General features: G+C 34.3%; 2 protein-coding genes across 4 annotated transcripts in view; one reads left to right on the top strand and one right to left on the bottom strand.

Annotated features, from left to right (window-relative positions):
• Positions 1–13,083, top strand: part of KLHDC2 (kelch domain containing 2) — a 29,111-nt gene extending 16,028 nt beyond the window's left edge. For both annotated transcript variants that reach the window (XM_074236012.1, XM_074236011.1), the window contains 11 exons: positions 3,902–4,019; positions 4,727–4,842; positions 5,258–5,339; positions 5,657–5,740; positions 6,344–6,424; positions 6,497–6,555; positions 6,862–6,971; positions 7,416–7,488; positions 12,121–12,208; positions 12,440–12,492; positions 12,703–13,083. In XM_074236012.1, the coding sequence (XP_074092113.1) occupies positions 3,902–4,019; positions 4,727–4,842; positions 5,258–5,339; positions 5,657–5,740; positions 6,344–6,424; positions 6,497–6,555; positions 6,862–6,971; positions 7,416–7,488; positions 12,121–12,208; positions 12,440–12,492; positions 12,703–12,826 (988 nt within the window). In that variant the 3' untranslated portion in view covers positions 12,827–13,083. The remainder of the gene's footprint in view (positions 1–3,901; positions 4,020–4,726; positions 4,843–5,257; positions 5,340–5,656; positions 5,741–6,343; positions 6,425–6,496; positions 6,556–6,861; positions 6,972–7,415; positions 7,489–12,120; positions 12,209–12,439; positions 12,493–12,702) is intronic.
• Positions 1,880–20,368, bottom strand: part of NEMF (nuclear export mediator factor) — a 78,039-nt gene continuing 59,550 nt past the window's right edge. The window contains exons 28-33 of one of the 2 annotated variants that reach the window (XM_074236009.1): positions 17,709–17,915; positions 17,066–17,101; positions 14,644–14,744; positions 14,503–14,546; positions 14,331–14,410; positions 1,880–14,229 (exon numbers count right to left, since the gene is read on the bottom strand). In XM_074236009.1, the coding sequence (XP_074092110.1) occupies positions 14,152–14,229; positions 14,331–14,410; positions 14,503–14,546; positions 14,644–14,744; positions 17,066–17,101; positions 17,709–17,915 (546 nt within the window). In that variant the 3' untranslated portion in view covers positions 1,880–14,151. The remainder of the gene's footprint in view (positions 14,230–14,330; positions 14,411–14,502; positions 14,547–14,643; positions 14,745–17,065; positions 17,102–17,708; positions 17,916–20,368) is intronic. The other variant, XM_074236010.1, reaches the window with a different exon arrangement.

Here is a 20,368-nt window from a genome sequence, read left to right as displayed (position 1 = left end):
TATCTTAAAATTCAGTATTCCCAAAGACTTATAAGCTTACAACCAAGAATAACAATAGTTTGTCCTTCATTCTCGTAGAAGACCATGACATCAGGGAGGTGATGCCATGACAAGCACATGAATTGGATTTGAATGAGGAGGTGCTGTGCTCACTTTCTCCTCCAGAGCCATCTGGGTCCAGTCACCAGATATGAATCAGGATGACTGAAGATGGCCCTGGATGTGAAGCAATTGGTTAAGTGACTTACAGCTAGTAAATGTCTGAGGCTGGATTTGTATTCTTGTCCTGATTTCAAGGCCAGTGCTCAATCCACCATGCCACTTGGCTGCCCTTAACTAAGAATAACTGACCCTGCAAAAGTCAGTATATCCTTCAGGGAGGAAAAAACCAGGATCTTTAATGGAACCTTCAGTTTTTCCTAATAAAAAGTCCCCACCCCTGAGGATGAAAAAATGAAAACACAAGAGTCAAGCCTCATAGGTAAATTTATTTGAACAGTTGGAAGGGACAGTGTGATGATGAAGGGCTTGGTATTCTAATGAAGAAATGAGCTTTCAAAGGGTTTTGAAGGAGTTAATTAAGAAAAAGATCAGTGAACTGATTGTTTCTTTTGAAGGTTTTAAAAGCAGAAAGAAAAGGAAGAGAGGAAACAGGAGATGGAGGTGGGTGTTAAAAGGGAGGATCACACTAGGCAGGGAATCATCCAAGCAAAACAAGCTTCCTGATTTTGAAAAGGGAAATTAGACAGTTGGGGAATGGCTGAACAAGTTGTAGTGTGTGAATTCAGTAGATGATTATTGTACCGCAAGATGAATTGAAATGAAAGAGATGACTTCAGATCTTTGAAAGTAGTAACTGAGGCAGAACCAGAAAAATGTTTACAGTAACCACACCAAGGAAAATAACTTTAAAAGACGTAAGCTCTTTGAAAAAAAGCAACAACCGCCCACCACTCCAGAGAACCTGAGATGAAATATATTGAAGGTCTCCCAACAGAAAGGAAGAATTCAAAAATGCAGAAGGAAACATGGATTTAGGCAGGGCCACTGTGAGCATTTACTTTTGCTTGATTATATTGCTTTGTTGCAAAGTTTGTTCCCCCTCCCCCTTTTTAATGGAGGAGAGGTACCATAGGATGGGAGAAGAAATGATAGTGATATAGGTGGATAGATATAGATAGATTGAGCATTTATGTAGTGACTACTGTGTGTCAGACAGTGGGCTAAGCACTTTATAAATATTATCCTCACAACATTCTGGGAGGGAGGTGCTATTATTCCCATTTTACAGTTGAGGAAACTGAGGCTGACTTGCCTTCAGTAACCCAAGCTAGTAAGTGATGGCAAAATAAAAGAGGGCTGTTGAAAATATTTTGTTCTGATCTTAAAAATACAAAATAAAAAAAGCATAGTTGAGTCAATAAGTATTTATCACCTACTGTGTGCTGTCACTGTGCCAAGCACTGGGAATACAAAGAATAGTACAAAACTAGTCCTTGCTTTCAAAGAGTTTACAATCTAATTGATAGAGGAGACAATTAGTTACACATAAGGACAAGACAGGATAAATTAGAAATCATTTTAGAAGGATGGCACCAGCAGTGAGAGGGATTGAGAAATGCTTTCTTGCTGAAAATGGACTTTTAACTGGAACCTGTAGGAAGTCAGGGAAACAAAGGGAGCATCCCAGCCATGAGGGAAATGGAATATCTTGTACAAGGATCAAACAACAAGGAGGCCAGTGTCACGAGAACAAAGATACATTAATAAAAATGATATAAAAAAATTTATTAAACCTTTACTGTGTTCTTAGCCCTAAGGATATAAATAGGAAAATAAGAGTCTCTGTTTTCAAAGAGTATAGACAACAGATAGGGAAGGTGACTGAAAATTCCCATGGTAGTGAAGGTTCAGCATCAAAGCCAGTGATGCTTTCCCTTTAATGTAATTTTCACAGAAGTTTCTGAATTTAACCCATTTGATAGAGTGAAGGACATTGGTGGCAAGAACTTTGTATTCTGGATCTTCAGTGGTTGCTGCATTTGCAGGACCAGCTGCCAGGTGGCATCTCCACAGGGATTGCTCCCCAGAGTGATGGATGAAGCCAGTAGGCCTAAAGCACTGCGTTACTAAGATTCTTGGACTCAGGGCCATATCCATAAAGGTCTCCGGGGGAGGTGGTCAAGGTGGCAGTGATTTGATGTCCTTGCACTTGATGCTTCCTGTTTCTCAGGATGCCTTTTTTTAACTTGACCCAAAGGAAGAAAATTGAAACACCTCCTGTTTCTCCTTCAGCCTCCCTTGCAGCTAGCTTGACTTGTGCCCTATGAATGGCGTTTGGTTGTCACTAGGTAGAGAAAGTTGGCCCCTTCCCTACAGGAGTGGCTTTCCTGTCGGAGGGGGTGTGAGGGCTCCCCTAGAAACTGGACTAGTTAGGCAAGTGCTTCTTGGGCTCCTTTGCTTTATCTGCCTCTTTGGTGTCAGTCAGAACTGTTGCTGATAGTTATGAAGAAGGTGGGCCCTCTCTCCTCAGAATAATTCTTTCAGTGATGAATGTACAGAAGGGCTGCAAGCACGTGTGGGGTACGGTGATTTCTAAGGCTCTTGAGTTCAGGATCCTAGGTTGTTTCCATTGGATTCTAAGGAAAAATGGTGGTGTTCTCTCTTCCTCAAGGTGCCTTACTGTTTTGGCTTGACCCAAAAGAGAGTAAGGTATATTGTGAGGAATAGACTGTAAAGTAGTAAGAGGCCAGATTATGAAGGGTTTTTAAAGTCATATGACTTTTATATTTAATCCTGGAGATGATAGGGAGTCATGTGAATTAATTAAATATGGGAGTGGGTAGGAGGGGAAAATGACCTGGCCAGACCTGTACTGTAGGAAGATCAGTTTGTTTGATTGCTGAGTGGAAGATGGACAAAGATAGGGAGACCCAGACCATTGCAACAGTTCAGGCATTTGGTGATGAGGACCTGTCTTTGGTGGTAGCAGTGTTGGAGAAGAGGTGTATATGTGTATCAAAAACAATTTATTGACTAGAATTTACCAAGTGCCTATGTATCAGATATATTGATTGAATTTTTATAAAACTTTTGCATAATAGCCATATTCTTTTGATATTATTGTGATCTCATTTTTTTTTTTGGCAAGGCAATGGGGTTAAGTGACTTATCCAAGGTCACACAGCTAGGTAATTATGTCTGAGGTCAAATTTGAACTCAGGTCCTCCAGACTCCAGGGCCAGTGCTCTATCTACTGTACCACCTAGTTGCCCCTCTTGGAACATTTTTTAAAAAGTTAGACTCAGAATTGAAGAAGAGTAGAAAAAAGCAGATTTCTAAGGAAATTGCGGAGTTCTTCTAATGACCTTAAAACATTTCTTAAACAAAGTTCATCTTTTAAAAACCAACTTTCTACCAGTGTTGCTGTATGGCCTTTATCAATAGAATACTTTAGTCTGCAAAGTTATTATCAGAGACCATTGGAGAGGTGCTTGGTGTGTATAAGCAAGTTGTAGCATATAACCAATGAAGATATTTGGAAAACAGAAGATGTCATCCAGAAAGGGTCAGAGATAATAAGTAGAGTTAACCAGTGTTAGAGGATGGCATATTAGATATATTCTTTGTGGTAAACTTAGGGAAGGATGTAGATAAGGTATACCAGAGAGGTAGGCAGAGAAAACTACATTGTTGGAGGGAAATTAGGTAATTTGATGAGATCAGTTGAATATGAATTGAACTAGATGGGTACCAAGTCCCTTTCAAATCTTATTTTGTATTTTTTTCTTGTAGGGGAAAATGTTAAGTTTGAAAAACTAAAGTTTCTAGACTACTTTCCTTATTTGTTTTGTCTTTTTTGAAAAGACAGTTAACATTCAGATTCTTTATTTCCTATCAGGACGAAGAAAAATACTGAAGGCGATGTTCCCCCTTCTATGTCAGGGAGTTGTGCTGTTTGTGTAGACAGGGTGCTCTACTTATTTGGAGGACATCATTCAAGAGGCAATACAAATAAGGTTAGTATATTCAAGAATTTAAAGTTCTCTTTTCCTACTTTTAGAAGCAGTAAGTTTGGGGACATCAGATTTTTTTAGGTGATTCAAGTTATGTTAAAGAATTTATTGTTCTATCACTTAAAAAAATATGTTGACCAAACATGAAATATTGCCACTAGTATTTCTATGTTGCAAAAATTTATATTTTCAGTCAGCTTTTTAAAATAACTAATAATAAGAACTTGGTATTTTTATCTATTGGCTGACAACATTTCTTCTGAGGTAGTTTTCTTTTTTATAATTGAATGTTAATATATCACTTTTATAATAGGGGAAGTACTATTGATAGAATGAATAGGTATAAAGCACTAATTTTATAAAGCATTTTCTGCATGGTCCTCTGAGATAGTGGTGACATAATTTTTGACACAATTTGGAGAAAAAAAAGCTAGCCATGCCAAGGTCAGTGAAAGAAGAAGACTGTATTAGATTGGATAGATAGGTTAAGGTTACAGAACTTAAATCTGATATAGAGTGGGAAATATCTTGCAGATACAAGGAAAAAAAGTTGATCTATTTGAAGCTGAAATGATAGACTTTTGGTAACATGTGTTAAAATACCCAGCTATTTTCTATTGTAAATCTTAAGACTTGATAATATTGCTCTACATTATGCTCAAGTCTCTTCTCTCATTTTAATTGCCTTCTATAAAAAATGTTTTCTACAGTTCTACATGCTGGATTCAAGGTCTACAGACAAAGTGTTGCAGTGGGTAAGAGTTGATTGCCAAGGAATTCCCCCATCATCAAAGGACAAACTTGGTGTCTGGGTATATAAAAACAAGTGAGTTAGTAGCATTGGAATATTTTTGTCTACATAAAAATTGTTTTTTAAATTTATTATGTGACCTTTATTACTTATGGATAATAATTGAATATAAAATTTTTGTTGTTTTGCAAAGCAATGGGGTTAACTGACTTGCCCAAGGTCACACAGCTAGGTAATTATTAAGTGTCTGCAGCCATATTTGAACTCAGGTCCTCCTCACTCCAGGGCCAGTGGCTCTATCTACTGTGCCACCTAGCTGCTCCATAAAGTGTTTTACCCTGAAAAATCTAAAACTTATCATTCTCATCTGAGTGAAGTAAATGTCAGAAAGATAGCTCATCAGCATTTTGAATGTGATACAATAAAATGAATCATTAGTGAATAAGCTAAAGTGGTGATAAGAATATGTAGTCTTATTTTTATATTACAGGCTAATATTTTTTGGAGGTTATGGGTATTTACCTGAAGATAAACAACTGGGAACTTTTGAGTTTGATGAAACATCTTTTTGGGTAAGTGGTTTTTAAAATTATTTGATTCAATTTTAATAATTGAATGTTGATGATATTACCTTAAAAACCTCTTTTGTCCCTTCTGTCTTTAGTATGCCTTTTTAATCAAGATATAATTGTATAAAGACAAATCAACAAGCATTTATTAAGAGCTTACTTAAATGCTAAGGATTGGGATTCAAAAAAAAAGGGCAAAAAATGTTTTTCCAATGTAGCTTTCACAAAGTATAATTTAATATATAGATAAATATGTGGCAACCATAAGATGGGAACTAAATGGCCAAAAGTAGTTAAATTTAAATTTTTATCTTATTTAGAATTCAAGTCATCCCAGAGGATGGAATGATCATGTACACGTTTTGGATACTGAAACTTTTACCTGGAGACAGCCTATAACTACAGTAAGTTGCTACAGAACACAAAATTAAATTAGTTTTTTTATTTTTATCACACTTTATTTAAAAACTATAGATATTTCTTCAGACTAGAAAATGCATTAAGTAAAGATATGAGATTTGATTTTTTTCTACTTTTTGGTTATGTGATACATCTATTTTTGTAGTTATTATGAAGAGGATAAGCGATGTGGTTGATTTCTTCAAATTTGGTAATCCTCCTTCCTTATATATTGGTTAAGATATATAGCACCTTGCCATCTAGACCCAAATTGAAATTGAATTTATTTGTTTTATAATTCTTATATAGCTTATTTTTTTTGTATTTAGAAAAAAGAAAACTTTTAAGAACTTCTTAGTCCTTTCAATAAAATAAATTGAGATGACTAAGTCACTTTATGCTACAGATTTACATTTTATTTAGGCAAATGTTCTACTTTCCCTATTCCTTCATATTAGCACTGCTATTGATTGTTTCTATTTAGTAAACTTTAGAGAAAATTCTGTTTACATTGTTCCCATTGTCAGAAACAACCATTTTCCACTATCAGCTTAGCCTTAAATTAAAAAATCTGTTAACAAAGCTTTTTTGTGTGATTCTGTTTGTAGGGTAAATCTCCTTCTCCTAGAGCTGCTCATGCCTGTGCTACCGTTGGAAATAAAGGATTTGTATTTGGAGGCAGATACCGGGTGAGTATATCTTTTCCTAAATTTTGGTTTGCTTTTGGATTATATAGAATAACTATTTTTTTCCTCCCTTAGGACTCCAGGATGAATGACCTTCATTATCTTAATCTGGACACATGGGAATGGAATGAATTGTAGGTAACACATAACATTAAAAACATTCTTCAAAAGAAAAAATTTTTCAATTTCCTTATTAAAGCCTATTAGAACATTGTATTTATTCTTAATTTTAACATAATTACTCATTGAAGCAAACATGATAGCTAGCTAGACATTCTATTCTTAAGGACACTCATTCTTAGAGGTTATTAACAAAAAATTTGCTAACGTCCATTCATGCCAATTTGTAACTTAGTTGTTAAATTCTGTATTTTAAGGGAATTAGGTAGAAAAATTAGAACATTCTTATTATTGCATTGCATAAATACTTTCTTTTTCAGAATTCCACAAGGTTTGTGCCCAGTTGGTCGTTCTTGGCATTCTTTAACACCAGTTTCTCCAGATCATCTTTTTCTCTTTGGCGGGTTTACCACTGATAAACAACCACTAAGTAAGTTGGTTTGATGCCTTTGACTGAACAGAACATGTGCCCCTAATTTCTCACAGGAAGAGAGTATGTAAACAAATGTGATTTTAAAATATCTACATTATTCTATTTTTTATCTGTTACCAAAGAATCATTTATTTAGATACAGGATTCTCTACCTCCACTTTTAATAGGTTGCAATCAAACTTAGTCATATTTTTAGCTTAATTTTCAGAGGATCTCAAAGTTGTAGGGGATATTTGGGATTTGTATCTATAAGTTCCAAGGAAGGGAAAAAATATGTTCTAATTCATCTACTTCAACTTATATACATAAAATGAAATAATTTTTGGAAATAAGCTTCAAACTTCCTCACTTAATAAAAGTAAAATGTAGTTTTAACATCACTTCCACATACAACAAAATAATATGCTTAAGGGTCTTTTTTCTTTGGCTCTGTGTTATCAGGTGATGCCTGGACTTATTGGATCAGTAAGAATGAATGGATACAGTTTAAACACAGCTATGCTGAAAAACCAAGGTATAAGCAAACATAAATTGTTCATCAGCTTTATGCTGAACAATTAATTTGTGCGTGGATAAGTGACTTCTGTGTGTAACAAAGAAGGGAGAATAAAGAATAATTCAGAATTTGCAACCTACAGGAAAGTTGGAAAGGAAAAAAAATTAGTTTTATTTTAGACATTCTGAGTTTGAAAAGCTGACGAAATTAGATAGAAATGCTGAACAATCACCTGATAATGGTTTTTAAGATATTAGGACTGGATATAAAAGCTCTGGGAGAAATAATTTCATCAGTTAAATCACTGAAGAAGAGAATAGAAAGGACAAGAAGACAACTCAGGAAAAAAAAAGCTATGGAGGACAATTTTTAGAAAGTGGCAGGTGAAAGATGAACTGGTGAAGAAAACTGAGTAAGGGGGCAGTTACATGGTATAGTAGATAGAGCCCTTAAGTCAGGAGGACCTGAGTTCACATTTGCTTACAGATACCTAGTGTGATCCTAGGCAAGTCATTTAGCTTTGATTTCCTCCCCCCACAAAAAACAAAAGAAAAAAAATTGAGTTAAGAGTTAGACAGGTAGGAGAACTCAAAGAATGCAGTATAAGGTGAAGAGATTAAGGAAGATTAACCTTGAAATTAAAGATGGTAACATCTGAGAAAGGACTTTTGGAGATTGTAACAGTTGGGAAAAGAAAAGGAAGATAAATGTACAACAGTAGCTTGAGGGAATGTTAGAGTAAATATTATTGATTGAACTGGAAAGAGTACAGTAAACAGGTGTTAAGTTGAATAGATCTGTTGAAAAGTTTCCAGTATTCTGATTTCATCATTCCAAAAGCATTTATTAAGTACTTTTTTTGTGCCAGACACAAAAAAGTAGGTGCTAGGGAATCAGGTATTATAAATGACCATTATGGAATCTCACTCTAGAAAAGTAGAGATTAGTGTCAGTGTTCCCAACGCTGCTCCTTTAGAGAAAATCAGTGCTAAAGGTGCTCATAGATTGATTTTCACATTCTTAAAGAGAGGAACATCCCAAAAGGATATAAAAGATCAGAGTATTATTATGCCAAAAAGAGACAGACAGTGTATTAATAATACCAACCTATATACTTATTTGCTCATCTCATATTAGTAGTGCCTTTGTTTACTGGTATACAAATTCTGTTGATAATAAACCATTCTTAAGTAGTAGATGAGTTCTATCCAAGTTCCCTTTGAGTTTAAAAATCTATGCTCTAAATGTACCCTTTTCTTTCTTCCAAAATGGTGCCACTCATGAATGTCAAGTCACTATCGTGGATGATATCCCATACAAAACTCAGATTGGAACTAGATTTGCAAGACATAAGAAAAATGCCTTCTTAGCAGTCTAATTAGATAGCCTCATCTTCTGGTCTGGAGTTTTTTCTTTTTCATCTAATGTAGCATTCTTTCACTCTAACCTTTTGACAAGTTGAGATTTACTCTCATCCATTTGAGATAATCCCCCCCCACTGAAACTTCACTTCCTTTCAACATTTTATTTAATAAACTTCAAAAGTGGCAGGTGGATGATGCTCCTTAGAGCATTTATGAAGCAGTACCTCGTGCTTGGAAAACACTGAGCTCACAATTTAATGGGAGAAGCAACTTGCTCTAATAAAAAAACAAAATATAGATAGGGTAAACAGAAGATAATTAAGAGAGAAGGCACTATAATTAAGAGAGGTTGGGAAAGGTTTCCTGTAAAAACTGGTATTTTGCCTGGGACTCAGCAAAAGCCAGGAGGCAGAGATGGGGAGAGAGAATATTCCAGGCACAGGACATAACTAGTGAAAATGGCAGAAGCTGAGAGATGGAATATCTTGTTTCAGAAACAGCAAGGATGTTAGAAGTGTTAGGGGAACCAAAATGCTAGCTTCATTCCTCCCTCTTATCTCTGTCCCCTACAGTCCTTTTAATAAGTCTTTACTTATCTATTTCTTGCCTTACTAATTACTATCTTCCTTTTCCTTCTTACTAATTCTCCTTATTCTTACTGCTTCAACTAGCTTTTACAAAGTCTTAAATTAGATTCTGGACCTAAAGATTGTCCTTTAAATTTTCCTCATTTTCTACTTCTCACCTTTATAGAGAGAAGTCATTCATTATATATCTTTAAATGAGAAATTTTATTGCATAAAATTGACTAATGTTTGAATTAGACTTATAGGAAATAGCAATAAAATGATAGAAAATTTGATTAAACATTTGGAGAAAATTCTGGTGAGTGGGGAAGGAAGCCTTTATAATTAAATGCCTATTGTTCTGAATGCCTAATTTTAGAAAAATCCATTTAAGAGGGCAGCCAGGTGGCACAGTAGATAGAACACTGGCCCTGGAGTCAGAAAGATCCGAATTTAGATTTGGACTCAAATTGTTGATACTAGCTGTGTAACCTTGGGCAGGTCACTTAACTCCATTGCCTTTTCAAAAAAAAAACCAAAAAAAATTATATGAAATATCAGCTCTGAAAAGAATATCATAATGTTTCTTGGAGTCAGGACTAAATAAGTTCAAGTTCTATCTGACAAAGCTTTCATGGACTCCATCCCTTCTCCCTAAAATGGTATATAGTATCATTTCTGTGGCTAATTAATAACTCTTCATTCTAGAAGTTTAAGCTTCTAAGGGAACAGATACTTTCTTCCTATTGGAATAATTAATTTTTCTTGTAAAAATTAACTTGAAGCATCATTCTTTGTTCTGGAGCGTTTTCATTCCTATTAGTAGATCTTTTTTTTTTTAATGCTAGAATACACATTTATAATGAACTTCGTCCACAAATTGCTTAGGCTAGTAGATTATACTAAACAGCTATTAAGCAAAAGTGATATTAGGCTTTTATATCTAGTCCTATTAACTGGCTATGTCACTTTGGCTAAGTAAAAAACTAGATATGTAAATGTATTATATGTAAAATGGGGGATAAGACTGGCTGGACCAGTTAGTTAAGAACAATCCTTTAAATTTTAATGCTCCTTATTTAGAATGTTAACAAAACTAGAAAGGTAGGCTTATTAAGAAATCCTATCTAATTTAAGATCTTTTAAAATTTTAAATATTTTAATATTACATGTAAAGTCTGTGAGAGAAAGGCTTTGAGATTTATATTCAGCAAAACAGGCATTAGGAATTCACAAGATCACAGATTACTAGATTCTAGTTGAGCCCATATCTCAGTCTCTTCAATAGGGTACCCTTCTTTTTCAAATTAATCACTCTTCTTTCTCCTGAAAGTTGCTAACAAAAAATAACACTTTATATAATATCACTTTATTTAATAAAATCACATTTATAATTTAGAAAGATTGAAAGCTTAAAATGTAATTTGTCACATAATTATGAGCATTAAACACTATTCTTTCTTGAAGGGAGAAATTAAATTCATAAATTGCCTATATTTAATTTATACAGATTTAGGCAGGTAATGAACTTTGACCCACTTTTTTTCTTCTGCCTCTCTAGTAAGTAGTGATGTTATAATTCAGAATTTGAAATAATTGAAATAATGGTAGTTAAGAAAGCAGTTTTCTTTTGAAAGATTTTCTAAAAAACTTGTTATCTACACATTTTATTCCCAGGTGTAGGAGATTAAGATAATGGACAATTTGGAAACTGATATATTTATTCAATGTTCACATGAAACTTTATAAATTATATGTCACCTCATTTTAATTTTAATTTCATAGACATTGTGAGGTGCTGGGGATACAAGGGCAAAGACAGAACCTTGTCTTCCTTGAGGTAGCTTATAAACTGCTAGGATGATAAGAAAGAATATAAGTAAACTAGGCTATTTGAAGGGAGAACTGGGCCTTGAAACTAGGAGATTTAAGGAGGAAAGGGAGGATATGGTATTAATTAGGTTTCAGAGAAAGCTCATAAGATGTGTGATGTGGGGCTTGGGAAACATTAAGTCCAGTTTGTTTGGAAAATAGAATGGATGATATGAAATGTATATAAGAATAGGTAGGAACTTTTTAATAATGGCTTTATATATCAGGCTAACATGTTTTTAAGGTACCTTTTCCTACGAAAGACCAACAGATTGTCCTATGCCTCAAGATTATTTTGACAGCTGTGTGGAGAAGTCCTTGCCCCTGAAAGGAGATTATTGCAATAGTGTAAAACATTTGAATAGAGAGAGAGATGTGGAAATACAACTGCCAAAAATTGGCTACTGGAGGCAAATTTTAAAGGTATATATATCTAGGATAGGCAGACAGATAGATAACCTCCATTTTTGGTTAGTTTCTTAGGTGAAATTTTTTATTTGTGTGTATAATATGTTATAAATGTAATATCACATACATAAGATACTAACCAGATGAATTCAGGATAATATTCTGCTACTAAAACATTGAAAGGAGAAAAATTGGTCACCTACCTATGTATGTATGTATATATATGAAGAGAGAGAGAGAGACAGAGACAGAGACAGAGACAGACAGAGAGAGAGAGATCTTTATTTTCTGGTTTGGGTGAAATATAGCCATGGAGCAGCTTTCTTCTTCACCTAACCTACTCGAGTAATAGGATAGTGGGGAAAAGGTGGAAAGACTGCTAATTTGTAGAAGGGAAGGCATTTGTTTTCTTAATTTGACTTTTTTTGGTTATTGTACAGGTTATGGCATACAGCTTGTGCAAGTGATGAAGGAGAAGTAATTGTTTTTGGTGGGTGTGCTAACAACTTGCTTGCCCAGCACAAAGCAGTAAGTATAGTTTTATATATTTTTGTTTTTGCAAGTGACTTAACCAAGGTCATACAGCTAGGTAATTATTAAGTGTCTTAGGCCAGATTTAAACTCAGGTCCTCCTGACTCCAGGGCTGGTGCTCTATCTACTGTGCTACTTAGGTGCCCCTAGTTTTATATTTTTTAAAGATACATTTTTAAGTTCTGAATTTCAGTGACTAAAAAAATCTTTTTTAATCTCTCTCTTAGGCTCACAGTAATGAAATACTTGTGTTTTCAGTAAAACCAAAATCGCTTGTAAGGTAAGCTAAAGGGGAGAAAAAGTAATTTTTAAACTGTTTAATTTTTTGTAAATCATATTTGGGAAAATTAAGTTAAGCATTTGAAGGAAGGATGCTAATAACAAGCATCACCTATATAACTATAGTCTTCCTATCTCTCTCTCTTCTTAATTCCTTTTTTGTATTTTATTAAAATTCAGAATGCTTTAATAATTTTCTTTTCCTTTTCAGGTTGAGCCTAGAAGCAGTCATTTGCTTTAAAGACTTATTAGCCAGCTCATGGAACTGCCTTCCAAAGCACTTACTTCACAGTGTGAATCAGAGGTTTGGTAGTAACAATACATCTGGATCATAAGACTCTCTACAGGTCATGCCTTCAATAAATCTTGCATGGGTAAAGCAAAATTTTAAAAGGTGTAATTTAATTTCACAAAGTATGGCATCATCTGTAAGCTGTATTGTTGCAAGCTTTTTTAGCTTAAAGTTGCATGTGAATGGCCTATAGAACCTATTTTTGTGTCTGAAGATATTTGCAATAAATGTATTTAATGCAAATGATTTTCTTCTATTAGAGGAAAAAAAAATAAACATACTGGACAAAAAGCCCAAGAATGGCTATCACATATTCTTATTTAATACTCTGAATATACAGACAGACAGACACTCACACACACACACACACACACACACACACATACACACACCTTATAGAAGAATCATCTCATCTCACAATATTAGGGAAGCTTATAGCTAGAAAAAAAATTGAAGTTTAACTTTCAAGGACACAAGATTCTGACATTATTCATAAATGGAGAAGGGAAATGGTAGAATATAAACATTCAGTGTAGTACATAATAATTGTCATAATTAAAGATTCTCCTGGAATAATTGGGCCAACTGGAAAAACTTTTAAGGGTTTCCTGGGTATGATTAAATTGTAAAAGAAACTATAGAAGTATATAAATTTTTAATGAAATCCTTTCTTTCTCTCCTCCCTTCCTCTCAAGTATTTACTCATTTTACTAAGAACTGAGTTTCATCTTCTGGCCTGAATGAAGAAATTCCAAAAGGTTGAAAATAGTTTATCTAATTCTGAGTGGAGAGAAAAGATAGTTTTTTTAGTAATTGTAGTTCCTTATTAGTACAAATTAACAGCATGCTGTATATATGTAACTTGATACAAACCAAATGTAAGGTGCCACCAGGACAGTTTAGAGGGACGGGGAAGGGAAAATAACAACTGAATTCACATTCAATTATTTTTATAAACACGTTAATCATTTATACCAAAAGTAATTCCAGAAATGATTGGAGAAGGAAAAACTGCATATGGGATACCCAGTTACAGTACAAATCAACTGTTATATAAATCAGGACAGAAAAACTGTTCCAACAAGAGTAAGATCCAAGAATATATTTGTTAATGGGTAATTTTTAGGTCTGCAGCATATGTATATTCTCAGTATTTCAACATGAAATAAAGGTTCACTTGTGACCTAAATTTCACATTAATTTAGGTGAATAGGTGCATATATATATAAGTTGTACAAATTTTATATAAACTTACAATTAAGAACTGTTTTTTCCATTTGAAATGGAGAGAAAGCTTTGTTTATGTGTAGTATGGTCTATTTTACATAAGCCACTTTGAGCTTTTGAATTTTAGTTTAAAAGTCTCAGTTATTTCTTCTTTGCATTGAGTAAATTCGGTGCAGATACTTTCACTTTTCCAGGAATATTTCTTGATAAATCAGTGTCCTAAAAAAATACAAAAAAAAATACCTTCATATTTTTCAAGTTCTTTAGTCATACAGAGGACTCATACCAGAAGTCCAAAAAGACTATGAAAGAAAACTTACTTTCACACTACGAAATAAATCTTTTTCTCTTGCGGTTGCTTCTTTTGAATGCATGAAAGTATTCAAGGCAGTTTTAGCAGCTAAAAGCAGAAAAGAAAATATTGAATTGGTTTCCATTCATTCATCATATTCTTTCAAACTATAACTTAAGATAATTAAAGGTCAATAATACCTTTTCCCTTTTTCTGGACTCCAGGAGTAAGTTTCACTTTATATCTTTAAAAAGAAATTGAACATCTCATTAAATTATGAAGTAATTTGAGGCATATTTTTTGTTATTATTGACTTGAATAGTAGTTTAATGGTGACTTACTTATAGTTGGTCATGGTGGTATAAGGGGCACATATTGGTATAGCAAAAAGCAAAACATCTTCAGAGTGGGGTTGTCCTGTTAAAGAATCCAGCAGGTTCTCCTAGAAAACAAAACCTATTTTGAAATAGACTTTTCCTACCAGAAGAAAAATTAAGTTACTGTCTATTTAGATCAATGTTTCAATATGTGTTTATTTCCTTTCAATTCTTTTATATTAAGAATAATTTAGGAGACTGCACCTTGATTTCTTTTCTTCAAAGAGAAACAAGGAGGAGCCTTACCAGGTAGGATGTTGCATCCTTACAAGGATGCTTGCTTACTTAGCTTTATGGTAGTATCATAGATTTAGAATTGAAAGTGACTTCAGATCAAGTATCCCGAAATCCTTTGTTCTTCCTTTTCCCTTGAGCCATCCTAGGTAATTAGTTAAAATGGTGAGGTATTCTCTTGATCCAGAGAACTCCACAAAATCATGCAAGTCAAGGAGTTCAAATCTCTGGGTCCACTTTAAGAACACCACCCAAGCCATCAAGGTCATGCATATCCAAAAAGCTACCAAGTATTTGAAAGATCTCACATTGAAAAAACAATGTCTTCCATTCCATTGATATAATGGTGGCATTGGCAGGTGTGCCTAGGCTAAACAGTGGAGTTGGACATAGGGTTGTTGGCCAAAAAAAAGTTCTGAGTTCTTCCTGCATATGCTTAAAATTGCAGAGAACAACACTGAATTAAAGGGTTTGGATGTGGATTCTCTTGTCATTGAGCATATTCAGCTTAACAAAGCTCCCAAAATGAGATGGCATACTTATAGGGCTCATGGTCAAATCAACCCATACATGAGTTCTCCTTGCCACACTGAGATGATACTTACTGAAAAGGAACAAATTGTTCCTAAACCAGAGGAGTAAGTTGCTCAAAAGAAAAAAAAAATATCCCAGAAGAAATTGAAGAAATAAAAGCTTATGGCATGAGAGTAAATATGACATTAGAATGCAAATAAAAGTGAAATGAAAATATTTGTTACCATAAAACAAAACAAAGTGACTTCAGAGGCTCCTTGTCCAACCATATAATTTTACAGAACATATAATTTTACAAAACAAAACAAAACAAAACCAAAGACCCAAGTACACAAAGAAAGTAATTGAGGCAGCTGAGATTTGAGTCAAAGTCTTCTGGCTACAAAAATCCAATTTCCAGGATGACATGTTTCTATTAATGCAAACCAGGTTACTTCTTTCAAAACCCCCAAAGAAATATCATATAAACTTGCTGGACTTTTTATCAAGGTAGACAGAGAATACACACACACACACACACACACACACAGTCAACTTTCCCTTATTTAAAGAAAATGTAAGTTTTGCATCAGGAAAAAGATTGTTTGTTTTTTTTTTTAACAGCTACTGCAGGACCCTTCTAGTATTTTTAAACTCAATGTCTGATGGTGAAATATGCCTGCCATTAGTCAATAAAGATGTGATACTGTCTACTTGTGGAATACAGTATACTTTGCTAATATGTTGATTTGATTTCCTTATTAATGAAAGTCTACTGGGGAGGGGAAAAATCAAGGAAAATATGAATGATGCTAAAAGAGAAAAGTGGGTTAATAAAACATCAAAGAGAAAAAATTTTTATAAGGCTCAAGAAAACAGCAAGAGATTCAGCGGATGACCTTAGAGTGCAGATTGAGGTAAGGGTAGGGTGTGTGTGTGTGTGTAAATGTAAAAACCATTGCTAATGTGGAAATTTATTTTGTCTATGTTTGTAATGGTTTTGTTTTTCTTGTTTTCTTAATGGAAGGGTGGAAATTTGGAACTGAAACTAAATTTAAAAAAAACCCTCTCTGCTACTGAAGCCTTCCATTAATTAACAAAGGGTTAGTTTCAACCTTAGGTCTCCAGAGATATATTTACTAGCAGTAATATATGGAGAAGCATTCTAACTAAAGAGAGCTATTTTATTGTACCTCTTATCTTTTTTAAAATGTGGACAACTTCAAGAAAGGCAAAATGAGAATAATATGAGAAAGACTGGCTTACTTCCTCCTCTTTTACTTGGAGTCCACTCTTACTATAGTCAATTAACTGATATTAGAAAAAGATTTAAATTTTCTGCATGAGCAATTTGATTACAGGTTATGAATAATTCAGCTAAGGCAGCCTTAGAGTTTGTGGGGTCCATAAAACTTGACCACAGAGCTCTAATTCTATGGCTTTCTGTTCTTAAGCCCTGCCCACATGTTGTTCAACTTGATCCATTTACTATTAAGGAAGAAATAAGGAAACCTAGGGAAAATAGGGCTCTGTATTGCCCCAAAGATGGAATTAAATTGATATTTATTCTGAATCTTGTAGGAAATAGATGACACTGTGAGAACCCCACATTGATTTCCATACCCCAATAAAATCATACCTCATTTCCCTGTTGGTCTGTATCTTGCTCTTCCTGCTTCAAACATATAAATAAAACAAAACATTACAGTTAGTACAAACCCTTGAAATCAATGCTATAATAGCCAAGATAGGGTGATTAAGGCTATTTAATGACCTGACCTGACCTTTGTAGAGAAGCTTAAGTTTATATTTAGTGATCTGAAAGCAATGAATTTTGAGTGTTATAAAAACTGAGGGTATAAAAATTTGACCCTTGCATTTAAAATGTATTTTTCTGAGAATAATACCACTCAAAAGGAGAGTGTGAAACAAAGAAGGCAATGTTCCTGAAAGGTTAAAAAAAACCTAGTGACTTAACATTCGCTATTTTCAAAAAAAATGAACAAATATACTTTTAGGAAATGGCATGATTAAGCTGTCTTTTTAGGTTTTTTTTTTTCCAAGGCAAATGGGGTTAAGTGGCTTGCCCAAGCCCACACAGCTAGGTAATTATTAAGTGTCTGAGACAGGATTTGAACCCAGGTACTCCTGACTCCAGGGCCAGTGCTTTATCCACTGCAACACCTAGCCACCCCATTTAAGCTGCCTTTTTAATTTCAGATTTCAGTAGTGGTATTCTATTAAAAGTTGCAATCCTTTGTTTCTAAAGATGAAAGATTTACCTTGTCATCTGGCTGATCATCCATGGCAAGTTCTTGTAATTCATGAGTTACAGCTTCAAGAGAAGGAGTTTCTTTCTTAATCTTGTCACCAATTTTCAGTTCATCTTGGAGTTTCTGTGGTTGTTTCTTTACTGCCTCTTCTTTTGTTTTCCCTGTTTTTCCTTTCTTCCCTTTCTTCCCTTTTTCTTCTTTGCTTGAACCTGCAGACTTTATTTCACAGTTATTAAGAATCAAAGAACTGGGAAGGATTTCAGAGGCTACAGAGTCAATCCATACCTAACAACAAATCCCTTCTAGATTATCAACCTCTGCTTAAAGATATCCATTTGAAAGCATCATACTACCCCACTTTCTGAAGTAATCTATCACACATCTTTGTACAGTTTTAATTATCAGCATTTTTCCTTATATCAAATCTGTATTTTACCCTGCAACTTCCATCCAATATTCCCACTACTACTTTCCCTGTCAAAATGAATTCTTATTTAGAATAGTATATTTTTGTACTGTGAAAAAAGCAGAGCTAAAATAACATTACAAAACAATTAAAATAAAAATAAGAACTGGAAAACAGAATGGCAGAAAGGTGACCTTAATAATTGAAGATCATGCTATGCAAAATTAGAAAAGTAAATCAAAGTCCTCTATTAGACATAAATAAGAGATGTATTCTTCACCAAACAAGGAATAGAAGCAATTATGAAAGATAAAGAGATAATTTTGATGACAAAAATTGAAAATTTTCTGTAAAGCCAAAATTAATGCACCTAGAATAAGAAGGGAAGTGATCAAATAGGAAAGAAACTTTGTATCAAATTTCTTTGAAGAAGATTGGCATCTAATATATATAAATATATATATATATATATAAAAACAATTAACATACAACACCAATAATAGCCATTTTCCAGTAGATAAGTGGTCAGAGGATACGAACAATTCTCAAAAGATAAATGCAAAAATATTAACAGTCATATGAAAGAATGTTTCAAATCACTAATAAGAGAAATGCAAATCAAAACAATTCTGAGGTTTCACCTCATACCTTGCCAATATGATTTCTTCTTTTTTCTTATTTATTCTATTTTGTACAAATAATGGTTTTTATACGTTACTAAAATATTTTTGTTTAAGAGTAAACATAATACCCCCTCCCCCCAAAATATATAGACCTGCATGAGTGATAAGAGGGGAGAGAAAAAAATTAAAATAATAATAACAATAATAATAATTGTAGGTATGGCCAGGTGGTGCAGTGGACAGAGTACCAGCCCTGGAGCCAGGAGCACCGAAGCCCAGATCTGGCCCCAGATACCCCAACAATCACCCAGCTGTGTGACCACGCACAAGCCACCCTAACCCCATTACCCTGCAACCCCCCCCAAAAAAGATTCAAAATAAAATAGTAGTAGTAGTAGTAGTAGTAATAATAATAATAATAATAATAATAATAATAATAATAATAATAATAGTAGGGGCAGCCAGGTGGCAGACAGAGCACACTGGCCCTTGAGCCAGGAGCACCCAGGTCCAAATCCGGTCAGACACCCAACAATCACTCAGCTATGTAGCCCCAGGCAGGCCACCCATCCCCATTTGCCCTGCACCCCTCCCCCCAAATAATAATAATAATAATAAATGTGCTTCAGTCTGTGTTCCAACACCACCAGCTCTTTCGGAGGTGGATCACATTCTTTAGAATAAGTCCATCACAAAAGTTACTTCCATATTTTTCCACCATTGCCTTTGCTGATTGCAACTTCCTCCATTCATACTTCTCCACTACCATGTACTATATTTTCTCTCTCCTTTTGCTCTGTCTCTGCTGTAGGGTAGCTGAGTGGCGCAGTAGACAGATCCCTGGCTCTGGGGACAAGATGCCCTGAGCCCACATACCACCCCTTAGGCCCAGTATCCACCTGGCCCTATGGTCCCAGACAGGCCATCCAATCTCAGCCCCTTGGCAAGAAGTAAAAAAAGAAAATGTGTTATATCTGACCACTCTCCCCACCATGGAAAACTGTGGCATGTAAATGTAATGAAATATTACTGTGCTATTAGATAAGAGAGATGTGATGAATATAGAGCAGTATAAAAAAATCTACATGAAATTATATGCAGAGTGAAGAAAGAGCCAAGAAAACAATGTACACTATAATTCCTACAATAAAGAACTAACTTACACATGAAAAGCAAAAGTTAATGTTGCAAACTTATAAAAAAGTATTCCTCTGGAGAGGATATTCCCAACCCAGCTTTTCAAGGAGATGGGAAATCTACATACTGTTGCATACTGCACATGTGTTCAGACTTTTTCAGTGTACTGATCAGTTACATACTGATTTTTTCCTTTTTCTTTCTTTTAAAAAAATACTACTTTATATGGAATGGCTTTGTGGGAATGAAAAAATAGGATAATATAAAAAAAATATCAATAAAAACTTAGATAACACTGAGAGACAAAATAAACCTGCCTCAAATACAATGGAAAATGTGATGGGATTTGGAATATGGTCCCACACAATCAAAATTAAAGCAAATATTCCTTCTCTTAATACTCAGTAAACTAAAAAGTGAAATTACACATTATTAGTTACAAACATGCTGAAACTGTTTTACTTAATTGTTTTCAGGAAGTTCTTTTTAATATTAAAAACAAT

This window comes from Macrotis lagotis, chromosome 4 (genome assembly GCF_037893015.1).
Source record: "Macrotis lagotis isolate mMagLag1 chromosome 4, bilby.v1.9.chrom.fasta, whole genome shotgun sequence".
NCBI classification, from domain to species: Eukaryota; Metazoa; Chordata; class Mammalia; order Peramelemorphia; family Peramelidae; genus Macrotis; species Macrotis lagotis.
Note: the sequence above shows the minus strand (reverse complement) of the source record. Positions and strands in the feature narration are given on the sequence as shown.